The sequence below is a fragment of the Pseudophryne corroboree genome, chromosome 3, assembly GCF_028390025.1.
Source record: "Pseudophryne corroboree isolate aPseCor3 chromosome 3, aPseCor3.hap2, whole genome shotgun sequence".
NCBI classification, from domain to species: Eukaryota; Metazoa; Chordata; class Amphibia; order Anura; family Myobatrachidae; genus Pseudophryne; species Pseudophryne corroboree.
Genome location: NC_086446.1, coordinates 312,111,775 through 312,125,960, shown reverse-complemented (window position 1 = coordinate 312,125,960; position 14,186 = coordinate 312,111,775). Strand labels below are relative to the sequence as shown.

General features: G+C 46.1%; 1 protein-coding gene across 1 annotated transcript in view; it reads left to right on the top strand.

Moving 5' to 3' along the window:
- LOC135055407 (signal transducer and activator of transcription 5B) overlaps positions 1-14,186 on the top strand; it is a 478,909-nt gene that overhangs the window by 379,648 nt on the left and 85,075 nt on the right. The window contains exons 4-6 of the mRNA XM_063959429.1: positions 12,459-12,615; positions 13,066-13,155; positions 13,935-14,109. Coding sequence (XP_063815499.1) covers positions 12,459-12,615; positions 13,066-13,155; positions 13,935-14,109 — 422 coding nt within the window. The remainder of the gene's footprint in view (positions 1-12,458; positions 12,616-13,065; positions 13,156-13,934; positions 14,110-14,186) is intronic.

Genomic DNA, 14,186 nt, shown 5'->3' with positions numbered 1-14,186 from the left:
CCGGACCAGATGTCAGCACTCGCTCCAGACTGCCCTGCATCACCGCCAGCGGGTGGGCTCGGAATTCTTAGCCTTTTCCTCGCACCCCCAGTTGCGGGAGAATGTGAAGGAGGAGCTGTTGACGGGCCACGTTCCGCTTGACTTGACAATTTTCTCACCAGCAGGTCTTTGAACCTCTGCAGACTTGTGTCTGCCGGAAAGAGAGATACAACGTAGGTTTTAAATCTAGGATCGAGCAGGGTTGCCAAAATGTAGTGCTCTGATTTCAACAGATTGACCACCCGTGAATCCTGGTTAAGCGAATTAAGGGCTCCATCCACAAGTCCCACATGCCTAGCGGAATCGCTCTGTTTTAGCTCCTCCTTCAATGTCTCCAGCTTCTTCTGCAAAAGCCTGATGAGGGGAATGACCTGACTCAGGCTGGCAGTGTCTGAACTGACTTCAGGTGTGGCAAGTTCAAAGGGTTGCAGAACCTTGCACAACGTTGAAATCATTCTCCACTGCGCTTGAGTCAGGTGCATTCCCCCTCCTTTGCCTATATCGTAGGCAGATGTATAGGCTTGAATGGCCTTTTGCTGCTCCTCCATCCTCTGAAGCATATAGAGGGTTGAATTCCACCTCGTTACCACCTCTTGCTTCAGATGATGGCAGGGCAGGTTCAGGACTGTTTGCTGGTGCTCCAGTCTTCGGCACGCAGTGGCTGAATGCCGAAAGTGGCCCGCAATTCTTCGGGCCACCGACAGCATCTCTTGCACGCCCCTGTCGTTTTTTAAATAATTCTGCACCACCAAATTCAATGTGTGTGCAAAACATGGGACGTGCTGGAATTTGCCCAGATGTAATGCACGCACAATATTGGTGGCGTTGTCCGATGTCACAAATCCCCAGGAGAGTCCAACTGGGGTAAGCCATTCTGCGATGATGTTCCTCAGTTTCCGTAAGAGGTTGTCAGCTGTGTGCCTCTTATGGAAAGCGGTGATACAAAGCGTAGTATGCCTAGGAACGAGTTGGCGTTTGCGAGATGCTGCTACTGGTGCCGCCGCTGCTGTTCTTGCTGCGGAAGGCAATACATCTACCCAGTGGGCTGTCACAGTCATATAGTCCTGAGTCTGCCCTGCTCCACTTGTCCACAAGTCCGTGGTTAAGTGGACATTGGGTACAACTGCATTTTTTAGGACACTGGTGACTCTTTTTCTGACGTCTGTGTACATTTTCGGTATCGCCTGCCTAGAGAAATGGAACCTAGATGGTATTTGGTACCGGGGACACAGTACCTCAATCAAGTCTCTAGTTGCCTGTGAATTAACGGTGGATACCAGAAACACGTTTCTCACCACCCAGGCTGCCAAGGCCTGAGTTATCCGCTTTGCAGCAGGATGACTGCTGTGATATTTCATCTTCCTCACAAAGGACTGTTGGACAGTCAATTGCTTACTGGAAGTAGTACAAGTGGTCTTCTGACTTCCCCTCTGGGATGACGATCGACTCCCAGCAGCAACAACAGCAGCTGTAGGCGTTACACTCAAGGATGCATCGGAGGAATCCCAGGCAGGAGAGGACTCGTCAGACTTGACAGTGACATGGCCTGCAGGACTATTGGCTTTCCTGTCTAAGGAGGAAATTAACACTGAGGGAGTTGGTGGTGTGGTTTGCAGGAGCTTGGTTACAAGAGGAAGAGATTTAGTGGTCAGTGGACTGCTTCCGCTGTCATCCAAAGTTTTTGAACTTGTCACTGAGTTCTGATGAATGCGGTCCAGGTTACGTATAAGGGAGGATGTTCCTAGGTGGTTAACGTCCTTACCCCTACTTATTACAGCTTGACAAAGGCAACACACGGCTTGACACCAGTTGTCCGCATTTCTGTTGAAATAATTCCACACCGAAGAGGTGATTTTTTTTTTTTGTATTTTGACCAGGCATGTCAATGGCCATATTCGTCCCACGGACAACAGGTGTCTCCCCGGGTGCCTGACTTAAACAAACCACCTCGCCATCAGAATCCTCCTTGTCAATTTCCTCCCCAGCGCCAGCAACACCCATATCCTCATCCTGGTGTACTTCAACAGTGACATCTTCAATTTGACTATCAGGAACTGGACTGCGGGTGCTCCTTCCAGCACTTGCAGGGGGCGTGCAAATGGTGGAAGGCGCAACCTCTTCCCGTCCAGTGTTGGGAAGGTCAGGCATCGCAACCGACACAATTGGACTCTCCTTGGGGATTTGTGATTTAGAAGAACGCACAGTTCTTTGCTGTGTTTTTGCCATCTTAACTCTTAAGTTTTCTAGCAGGAGGATGAGTGCTTCCATCCTCAGGTGAAGCTGAACCACTAGCCTTGAACATAGGCCAGGGCCTCAGCCGTTCCTTGCCACTCCGTGTCGTAAATGGCACATTGGCAAGTTTACGCTTCTCCTCAGACGATTTTGATTTAGATTTTTGGGTCATTTTACTGAGCTTTATTTTTTTGGATTTTACATGCTCTCTACTATGACATTGGGCATCGGCCTTGGCAGACGACGTTGATGGCATTTCTTCGTCTCGGCCATGACTAGTGGCAGCAGCTTCAGCACGAGGTGGAAGTGGATCTTGATCTTTCCCTATTTTACCCTCCACATTTTTGTTCTCCATTTTTTAATGTGTGGAATTATATGCCAGTATCAATAGCAATGGCCTACTGCTATATATACTGCGCACAACTGAAATGCACCACAGGTATGGATGGATAGTATACTTGACGACACAGAGGTAGGTAGAGCAGTGGCCTTCTGTACCGTACTGCTATATATTATATACTGGTGGTCAGCAAACTGTGCAAAACTGAAATGCACCACAGGTATGGATGGATAGTATAATTGACGACACAGAGGTAGGTAGAGCAGTGGCCTTCTGTACCGTACTGCTATATATTATATACTGGTGGTCAGCAAACTGTGCAAAACTAAAATGCACCACAGGTATGGATGGATAGTATACTTGACGACACAGAGGTAGGTAGAGCAGTGGCCTACTGTACCGTACTGCTATATATTATATACTGGTGGTCAGCAAAACTATGCACTGTACTCCTACTATATATACTACAATGCAGCACAGATATGGAGCGTTTTTCAGGCAGAGAACGTATAATACTGGTGGTCACTGGTCAGCAAAACTCTGCACTGTACTCCTCCTATATAATACTGCTGGTCCCCAGTCCCCACAATAAAGCAGTGTGAGCACAGATATATGCAGCACACTGAGCACAGATATGGAGCGTTTTTCAGGCAGAGAACGTATAATACTGGTGGTTACTGGTTAGCAAAACGCTGCACTGTACTCCTCCTCCTATATAATATTGGTGGTCCCCAGTCCCCACAATAAAGCAGTGTGAGCACAGATATATGCAGCACACTGAGCACAGATATGGAGCGTTTTTCAGGCAGAGAACGTATAATACTGGTGGTCACTGGTCAGCAAAACTCTGCACTGTACTCCTCCTATATAATACTGCTGGTCCCCAGTCCCCACAATAAAGCAGTGTGAGCACAGATATATGCAGCACACTGAGCACAGATATGGAGCGTTTTTCAGGCAGAGAACGTACAATACTGGTGGTCACTGATCAGCAAAACTCTGCACTGTACTCCTCCTATATAATACTGCTGGTCCCCAGTCCCCACAATAAAGCAGTGTGAGCACAGATATATGCAGCACACTGAGCACAGATATGGAGCGTTTTTCAGGCAGAGAACGTATAATACTGGTGGTTACTGGTCAGCAAAACGCTGCACTGTACTCCTCCTCCTATATAATATTGGTGGTCCCCAGTCCCCACAATAAAGCATTGTGAGCACAAATATATGCAGCACACCTAGCACAGATATGGAGCGTTTTTCAGGCAGAGAACGTATAATACTGGTGGTTACTGGTCAGCAAAACTCTGCACTGTACTCCTCCTATATAATACTGGTGGTCCCCATTCCCCACAATAAAGCAGTGTGAGCACAGATATATGCAGCACACTGAGCACAGATATGGAGCGTTTTTCAGGCAGAGAACGTCCTCACTATCATTTCCAATGCACGAGTAAAAAATGGCGGCGACGCGCGGCTCCTTATATAGAATACGAATCTCGCGAGAATCCGACCGCGGGATGACGACGTTCGGGCACGCTCGGGTTAACCGAGCAAGGCGGGAAAGTTTGAATCTGCCTCGGACCCGTATAAAAAGGGTTAAGTTCGGGGGGGTTCGGATTCCGAGGATCCGAACCCGCTCATCACTAGTAAGAATAAATGCGTAATAAGAGAGATCAACCTAAATAGTTTTCTGGGTTTTTTTTTTACATTAAACTTATCCCACTTTGATCAGAATGGCAGGGGGCTGTGTGCCATTCGGTATACACCATACCCGGCTACCCCTTTCATGCTTTGCTTTTTTTTTTTTTTTTTAAAGTTAGAATTTTTTATTGAGAATGAACAGTGTTTAAAACCATAACAATAGGTAGGTTGTACAGGTTGAGGACCTAAACAGGTATACATGATGAGTACATATCATACCAACTTCGTAAAGACAATTTTATGGAGCTGAAGGTGAACCGGTAACATCAAAATGTGTCTTATGACAGTCCACCTGTGAAGCTAAACAATTCTCAATTTATTTTTTATTTATCGGATTGATTCTGTATCCAAACTGAGTGTAAATCTATGGAGGATAGAGGCAAGAAAGAGAAGGAGGGGGAAGGGAGTGGGGAAGCGAGCAGACGGGAGTTAGTAGAGGAGGAAGATTAAGAAGGTTCCCTATAAGGAAGCAAGAGGTTGGGGATATTCTTCTGTTGTGGTACTAGAAGGAGGGACAATTGGCGAGCTAGAGGAAATAGTAGTGCTAGCGGTATTAGCAGCATTAGCTATATTAGTGATATTAGCAGTCCTAGCAGAGTCCGGGCATCAGTAGAGAGCGGGCGAGGTACCAAGGAGACCAGGTGTTGTGGAACTGCGCCACAGTGTTATTCCTTAGGCTTGTAATGTATTCCATATTGGCTATGTGATTAATTTTAGTCATCAGTACAGCTTTGGAGGGTGGCTTATGGTCTTTCCAGCATTTAGCGATCAGTGCTTTAGCCGCCATGCAAAGCTGCATGATTAGCTTGTCTTGGGTTTTGGGCATTGATTGTATGGGGGCGTGAAGCAAAGCAATGTCGGGGGAGAGGTCAAAGGAATGTCCGCAGGTTTGAGCAATAAGTGCTTCAACCGTGTTCCAGAGGGGGCGGATTGAGGGGCAAGTCCACCATATGTGAAAAAAGGTTCCCTCCTCTCCACATTGTCTCCAGCACAGGTTAGAGGTTGTGGGGAAAATGGCGTGAAGTCTGGAGGGGACCAAATACCACCTGGTGTAGACCTTATAACATGTTTCCTTAAGTGCTACACTAATTGAAGCCTTAGCGATACGCATTCTAATTTCCTCCCATTGATCGTCTTCCAGCGGCTGGGAGAGATCTGATTCCCAGGCTAATTCGTGGGGTTCTCGGATTGGGGGGTCAGGTGCCAAGATTGAGTTGTATATTGTTGAGATATTCCCCTTTTTGCCAATTGAGCGTAAACACATATACTCATAGGAGGTGGGTGTTTTCAGAGGGGTGGTTTTAAGCTGTGATTTGAGGAAGCTGAGAATTTGGATATACTGGTATTGACACGAGGATGGGATACCAAAGCGCTCTTGAATGTCTCCAAAAGTGGTCGGAGCTGAGTGGCCTTTAACATGGAGGAATCTCGTGATACCCTGGGATTGCCATAAGGCCGCCATTCTTCGCTCGCATCCTGAGGGAAAGGCGGGGTGACCCCAGATGGGTGATAAGGGTGAGGGGTATGAAGATAGCTTATGGGTGCTGCGGAGTTTATCCCACAGTTGAAGTGTGAATTTAATCGTGGGGACTGAGTAGGCCGAGGCTGGTCTGCAAGACCTGGGAAGCCAGGTAAGAGAGTCGAGGGAGACTCCCTGATATAGTGAATTCTCGATATCTACCCATTTTCTGATCCCTTGGGGGGAGTGCCAGGACACTATGTGGTTAAGGTGACATGCGTTAAAATAAGCCTGAAGGTCAGGGTAACCCAAACCCCCTGAGGTGGCACTCTTAGTCAACATAGCTCGTCGTAATCGAGATTTACGATGAGCCCAGACAAATTTGTTGCACTGTGATTGCAAGGACGCCAAAGTCACTCTGGGCACCATTATTGGAATGGTCTGAAACAGGTAAAGAATACGGGGGAGGAGATTCATTTTTAGAGCATTGATCCGCCCGATCCATGAAATAAATAAACGGTCCCATTTATCTAAATCTTGTGTGAGAGTTTTAATTATGGGAACATAATTAGCCTGAAATAGGCTGGTGTAGGATTTGGTAATAAATATGCCAAGGTATTTAATAGCTGAGGGTCTCCAAAGAAAAGGGAAAGAAGACGTTAGAATCCTATGGGTATGGGGTGGAACATTAAATGTAAGGGCCTCGGATTTGGTGTGATTTATTTTGTATCCAGAGAGGGAACCATATAAAAGTAGTTCACTCTGTAAGTTAGGGAGAGATATCAAAGGGTTAGTAAGAGTCAAGAATACGTCGTCTGCAAACAAAGATATTTTATACTGATTCTGACCCACTGTAACGCCCCCAATATCCGTATTAAGTCTGATTCGGGCTGCCAGGGGTTCAATGCATAAGGCAAAAAGTAGGGGTGAGAGAGGGCATCCCTGCCTAGTACCATTCTTCAGGTTGATTCGATGTGAGCTCAAGCCATTGGGCAGGACCGCTGATGAGGGGTTAGAATAGAGAGCCGCTATTGCCGTGATAAAGTGTCCATGAAAGCCAAATGCGGATAAGGTAGAAAACAAAAAGGGCCAAGAGATGCGATCAAATGCCTTTTCGGCATCTAGAGCCAGAGCAATCGCTGGTGTTTTTGTTGTATTTATTTGGTGAATCAAGTTAACAATACGTCTGGTGTTGTCCGAGGCCTGACGGCCGGGGACAAATCCTACTTGATCAGGATCTATTAGTGACGGCAGTACAGCGTTTAGGCGTGATGCCAGTATTTTGGCAAAAAGTTTGAGATCTGTATTTATCAAGGATATGGGTCTGTAGTTTGAGCAATACGAGGGATCCTTTCCGGGTTTTGGAATTACTATAATACGGGATGTCGTTGAGTCCGTGTGAAATGGTGTGCCCTGGAGTATTTTATTAAACAAAGATACCATATGAGGAATAAGTTGAGGGGCGAAGGTTTTATAGTACACCATCGGATATCCATCCGGGCCAGGTGCTTTAGAGGGTTTCTGGGTTTTTAATGCAGCCTCAATTTCCTCAGCAGAGATGTCTGCATTAAGAGCAGTGTTAGTCTCCTCGTCTAACCGAGGGAGAGCGCATGTGTCTAGGTATTGTTGTGTCCGATCGGCTTGTGCTAAAGGGTCGGACGGTGGATCAAGATTATAAAGTGTCTTATAATAATCAAAAAAGACACTATTGATTTTTTTGGGGTCGTAAGTAATCTTACCTGAGGGCTGTCTTATTGAGTGGATGCATTGGTTAGCCTTTTTGGCGCGCAGGCGGTTGGCCAACAAGGTGTGTGCTTTATTACCTCTGTCGTAGAACGTTTGGTTAGCCCATCGAAGTGAGCGCTCTACGTTCTCCGCCAAAAGTGATTGTAGGCCATCACGTGCCTTAGAGAGTTCGGCTAGAGTTTTTTTAGAGCGTGTACGTTTGTGTTCCTGATCCAATGTTGCAATGTTATTTGTTAATAAAGCGATTTGGTTTTCCCGCGTTTTCTTACGGCGGGATGCAAATTGTATAATAGACCCCCTGATGACCGCCTTATGGGCTTCCCATATAGTGGCTATGCTGCAATCACTTTCCACATTGACCGTAAAATATTCCCTAAGCTCAATTTTAATTAAGTCTTGGAATTTAGGAATCTTCAATAAAGTCTCGTTAAGTCTCCACGTCGGTCTACCGTCGGGGATATCAAAAATGTCAAATGTCGCAACTAAAGCCGCATGGTCAGTCCAGGTAAGCGGGGATATTGAGGAAGAGTGAGCGGTCCGGGAGAGGGGTGCACAACTCAAAAACATGTCAATGCGAGAGTATACGTCACGTGGGTTGGAATAAAAAGTGTAGTCTCGGGTGGTCGGGTTAAGAAAACGCCATACATCGAACAGACCAGCCTCGGCCATGCACCTATGTAATACTGAGGAGTTTAGGGTTTGACCGCTGCGCAAAGGGCCGGATCGGTCCATGTTTGCGAGAGCCATATTAAAATCACCTCCGACCAGTGTTTTGCCTCGTCTATATGAGTCAAGGTCGCGAAAAAACTTACGGAAGAATTTAGATTGGGCAGTGTTTGGAGCGTATAGATTAGCCAAGGTAACCTCCTCGTGTCCAATTTTTCCTCGTACCATTATGTAACGTCCCTCATTGTCGTGTTTACAATCTAGAAATTGGAAAGGGACTGACCCTTTTACCAAGATGTCCACCCCATGTCTTTTTGCTGCATGATTGGAGTACCAGGCCATGGGAAATTGTTTAGACGTCAGGGAGGGGTGGGAGTCAGCTTTCAAATGTGTCTCCTGTAAGAAAACCACGTCACCTTTTAACGTTTTAAGAGATCTGTGGAGATGAGAACGTTTCTGGGGAGTATTCAGTCCCTTAACAGTGATGGACAGGCATGTTAATGGCATGGTTAATGCAAGAGTGGGAGTGGTTCGCCTGTAACTCCTAGGATCCCGGACTTTGTCAGGATAGACAAAAAGACAAAAACCAAGGAGAAAGGTAGAAAGAGAAGAATGCAAATGTATGTTACTGTACACGAACAGTACTTAGTAATTAGGCCTGTTTGTTAGTGAACACAGAAATGTCAACTTGCTGCTGTCTCGTAACGGGGGTCTAAGAGAGGAAGAAAATAGAAGAAAGAGAAGCAGAAAAGAAATAAGCAGGCGTAGTATCCAGTAGGCAGGATACTCGACTGCCAAGATTGAGCTCTAGAAAAGAGAAAGAGCTCACTTGCGGGATATAAATGCAGTTTAGCAAAAGAGGGTATCAACCCGCTATGTTTGAATGTATCTGTGATCCCTATGAGTCGGGGGAGGATGTGTCAAGACAGAGCCCCGACCCCCCCCACCCGAGACCATGAATACACCAAAAATAATAATAATGGACTTTCTTATAACTACCCAGAACTTGGCTCCAGGGCGGATCAGTCCTAGATACCAAACGCTAGCGAAAAAGTGATCATGTTACAACCAGTATCAATAGGATAACAACATAATAACATAAGAGCATACATTAACGTCGCCGAACAGGTCGGCGTCCAGAGACAGGCTCCATGGCGTCAAAAAAAGGGGTCAATTCTGGACACCAACCACCGGGCCAAGTCTCCGAGCCGCCGGCCAGACCGGCGAAACAACAACGCTGCAATACGCGGAGTATAAAAGTCCGCCAACATAAGCATTGCGTGATAACAGTAAGAGGGACAGTAGTATACTAATAAGTTACCCAAAACATGGATTACATGGTATTTGAGCAAAGTTGAGAACAAAATCAATCATACTAAACGTTATAAAAACATAGAGTTCAAACATAAACGTAATGAGCGACAGAGCTATGAAGTAGCAGCCGGGGACAGCTGCAGCTTTCGAAGAAGCTTGTCCCCTTCATCAGGAGAGCGGATGGTGTGAACCTTGCCATCAATCTCCAAAATGAGGCGAAATGGAAAACCCCAGCGGTATTTGTATCCATTGTCGCGCAGTGTAGAGGTGACAGCACGTAAATCACGCCGTTTGGCGATGGTCACCGGTGACAAGTCTTGGTAGATCTGAATCCGGGAGTCTTCAAATAAAATTGTAGTTGAATTCCTGCACGCCAGTGTGATACTATTTTTGATCTTAAAGGACAGAAACCGGAGGATGACGTCGCGAGGAGGGTCAGAATCCTTTGGTTTAGGTCTCAGGGCGCGGTGCGCTCTCTCTATCGAGATGGCTGAATCTGTAAGTGACGGGACCAAGTGAAGGAACAAGCGACGGAGGTATGGTTCCAGTTCGGAAGTTGAGACAGATTCTGGAATATTGCGGACGCGTAAATTGTTCCGTCTTTCGCGATTTTCGCTATCCTCCACCTTATCCTTGAGAATTTCCAGTTCGCTGGATAGGTAGCTCATGTCTTCGCCCACTTGTTTATGGAAGTTCTGATGGTGGTCTTCCCTTGATTCCAGCGCGGTTGTGCGGGAGTCTAGAGCCACCATATCTGATTTTAATTCCCCGATCGCTGATTGAAGAGCTGTCGTGAAAGAGTTCTTAAGGTCCAAGATCATGTTTTGAAGGGATTGAATGTCCGCCTTGGTTGAAGGTGCTTCCGCCTGGTCCATGATGGGGGTAGGCATTGGCGGGGGTGGAGATGGGGTTTCAGACAATTTTTCCCGGCGTGAGAAATGTTGCGAGATATCTTGTGAAGCTCCCGGTTTTTTAGCTCTGGTGTTCGCTCTGCTCATAATATCTGGTAGGATAAAAACGTCCGTTTAAGGGTTGGTTTCGAGTAAGGTCCACATGGGTGTTACGTATTCAACAATTGGTCCGGGTGAGGGAGGAAGTCGGGCATCTGCAGTGCTACATCTTTTATAGGACCTAGGTCCTAGTAATCGGTGAGAGGGATCCCCAGGAGAGCGTCCCGGTGCAACAAACTTCTTTCTTTGGGGATATGGAATGGTATGGCAGCAGCTGCAGGGTGCAGGGTCTGGGGTGTTAAATCATTTGGAGTAATTCTGTTGGGACTAGGAGTGTGTTTCCACTTAGCTCCAGCGGGGGCAGCACCATTCAGGGAAGAGAGGTCTATCTTGCCACCTCCAAGATGGCCGACGTCTTTGCTGTGCAGCGTTTTTTCACCCTTAGTGTTCCAGCCGTATCTCCGTGGTGCCAGACCCCTCCTGACCTCCAGGTACCCGCCGCACCCTCCGCTAGTTCTCCCCTATCACCGCCGCGGCCCGCAGTGTAGTTGTATAAGTGCGGCGCCTGCTTTCCGGCAGACGCCACATCCAAGATGGCCGCCACCACCGGACCTCCGCAGCTCGTCTCCAGCCCTGCAGCTCCCGAGGCTCCCCGGCTCGCCCCAGCCCCCCCTCTAAGGCTTTCCAAGCAAGGGGCTCCCTGCAGGACGTCGGGGTAGGTTTTGTGGGGTTTCTTAAGGCGGCCGGAAGTCGGTCACTCTCGGGCGGGGGTGGATGAAAATTTAGGTCCCGGCTTCACCTTGTGGGGAGGGCCGCAACCTGCAAGCACAGGGCAGGCCTGTGCTCCGGCTCCGCAGCTCTCTGCCAACGTGTCCCTAGTTGTAGATGATAGTGTGGGACAGTGTTTAGGGTCTATAGGCAGCGTGAGGGCTATTTTAAAGTAGAAATGGAGCTTGTATCAGCAGGAGCTCTCCAGGGGCACGTCCTCCCAGTCAGGCCACAAGCCACGCCCCCCATGCTTTGCTTTTTGCTTGGCCGGTGAACTTTGACAGTTAGTGCCATCTACACAGAGGATCATGTGTGTATCATCAGTTAGTGATCTATAACAAGCAATGTGTCAGAAGCACTTTATTTCAGTTTTCTCATTTTCGACAGAAAAATTAGCAATTAGAGGTGATGGTATGGGCAAGTGCAGCAAGGTTCCTAGGTGCTATCAACCTAGCAGTCCTATTTTTTGACCTTTATTGCTGCATTCACATCAGTGTATTTCTGGTGTAAAAGATTGGCTTGAAACAGTGGAGTAGCCAGAAATTTGTGGGCCCCATAGCAACATTTTGAAGGGGCCCCCGTCCCAGTGCTTCTAGAGAGACACTTCTCTGCAGCAGTTGTTAATTTTATGCCCTATAATAGTGTCCTACAGTACTGTAGTTATGCCCCATAGTAGTGCCCTAGTTTCTTTTATGAATCGAAGTAGTGATTAAGTTCACCCTACAGTATGTCACATTTCAGAGCTGCCAGTACACATTCTGCCGCAGAGTACCCCCAATTCACATTATGATATATAGTGCTAACCGTTCATATTGTGCCACATTACAGAGCCCCGAACCGGGTCTCTGTAATGAGGCACAATATGAACGGGGAGCACTATATATAATAATGGGAATTAGATAACATGAACATGCCCTACAGTTTATTTTATACCACACTACAATGAGCAGGTCCAGGGGCATACCTAGATATATTGCAGGCCCCAAGGAAAAAGTTTGAAAGGACCTCTACGTACCACGCAATGGTGAAAAATGTATATACAGTAACACATGTACTGTAACTGTGTCGGGGAAGGTGGGCCCCTCTCCGCTCTGGGCTCCATAGCAGCTGCACTGCCTGCACCTATGGTAGCTACGCCCTTTGCTTCTTATAAGACTTGAGAAAGAAAGGTGTCTAAAGAGGAATATGAAATGGTGAAGTTGCTACCTGTGAGACCCTGTTTAAGCAAATGCCATTGATAGGGACTCTGTGGACCCGGAAAACCCACAGGACAGCATGAAGGCCACACACCTCTTGGATGGACTGGTGCAGGAACTGCAAAAGAAAGCTGAACACCAAGTAGGCGAAGATGGGTTTTTATTGAAGATCAAGCTTGGACATTATGCTACACAGTTCAAGGTAACGTGTGTGGGATGAAGTCAGTGGGTACAGAGTACAGAAATGTTGATTTAAAAAATAAAATAAAATATATACTTTTATTGTAGATTCCGAAGCATAATACACATGAAATACAATTGACCTTTGTTGAGTAAAGTATATAAATACAAAACAATGTATACCACTTTAAAATTTCACATGTTGTGCTTGTGAGCAATCAGTATATAATTTGATCACCAGTAACACTGAAAGGATATTAAAAGTGAGACATGCCGCGTGGCACCCCACCATGTGTCTATATTAAATTGGCAGGTTATTGTCCACCAACCTTGTTAAATATCATGACGTTGTTGAGAAACATTTAGTAAGTAAGTGTTTAGTTTGGACGGGAAGTATTGAAATGTAGCTTTCCCAGAGCTAGAAATGTTAGTAAAGCGATAAAAAATGTTTTTAACTCTTACCATTTCATAGAATACATATGAACGTTGCCCCATGGAATTGGTCAGATGCATCCGACATATTTTATACCATGAACAGAGACTGGTACGGGAAGCAACCAATGTAAGTCTCATAAGGTGTACTGTGCAGCACAGAACCCATTTTTACTTTGTTCTATTACTACATATTCTCATTTGGGACCTGCTCTCTAACCTGGATCATTGTCTCCCAAGTACGCTCATAGTGTTTGCACCATTATAGCTACTGCGCTACTCCGTATTATGTGCTTGCCCTTTAGAGCCTAATAACAGATGTGCACTACCTTTTAGGTCCAGTGGGCACACTAGGAGACTGTATTCCATACATTTGTTAACTTAAACATGTAAATAGGTAGAATATCATAGTTATGCCTCACTTCTCCACTTTGGTTATGTCCCAGAGGAGATATAAATGGTTGTGCTGTTGCAAGGCAGGGTGGGTGTTCATTCCTTATCAACGCAGTGGTTCCTGCCCTTACAGAAGTAGTGCTGACTTCCACAGTCATGCACTTAATGTACATGCAAGTTGCTTTGGTTCCTTTAGAACAGTCTGTGCACTTCATAAGAGGCTGATCTGCAGGTACAGTGCAAGGGATTTGTGTAGGGATGCATTTTTGCATACACCTATATGTGCCTATGCCTTAGAAAAGCCTTTTATCAGGATATGTTGCTAAAGGACCAATCGGCCAAGATTGGTATTTTTGTTTTTAAAAATGCAGCCGGTAAGAAAAATTACATTGTTTGATTGTTGGTTGGTTTGTTTTTTGTTTGTTTTTTTGCTGACCTTGTGGGTTGTACATTTCTGTAAATAAGATACTGGAATACCAATGTTTCTAATAGGTTTTATAATGATTTTCCCTGCAGTCCAGCTCTCCAGTTGGTGGCCTTGTAGACGCAATGTCTCAAAAGCACCTTCAGATTAATCAGACATTTGAAGAGCTGAGACTCATTACTCAGGACACAGAGACCGGGCTGAAGAAGTTGCAGCAGACACAAGAGTATTTCATTATCCAGTACCAGGAGAGTCTACGAATTCAGGGTATGTCTGTCTCCTCACAACTTAAACAAAAAAAAAACAAAAACAATAAATTGCACTTTCAAGGGAAGCTGGTTTCA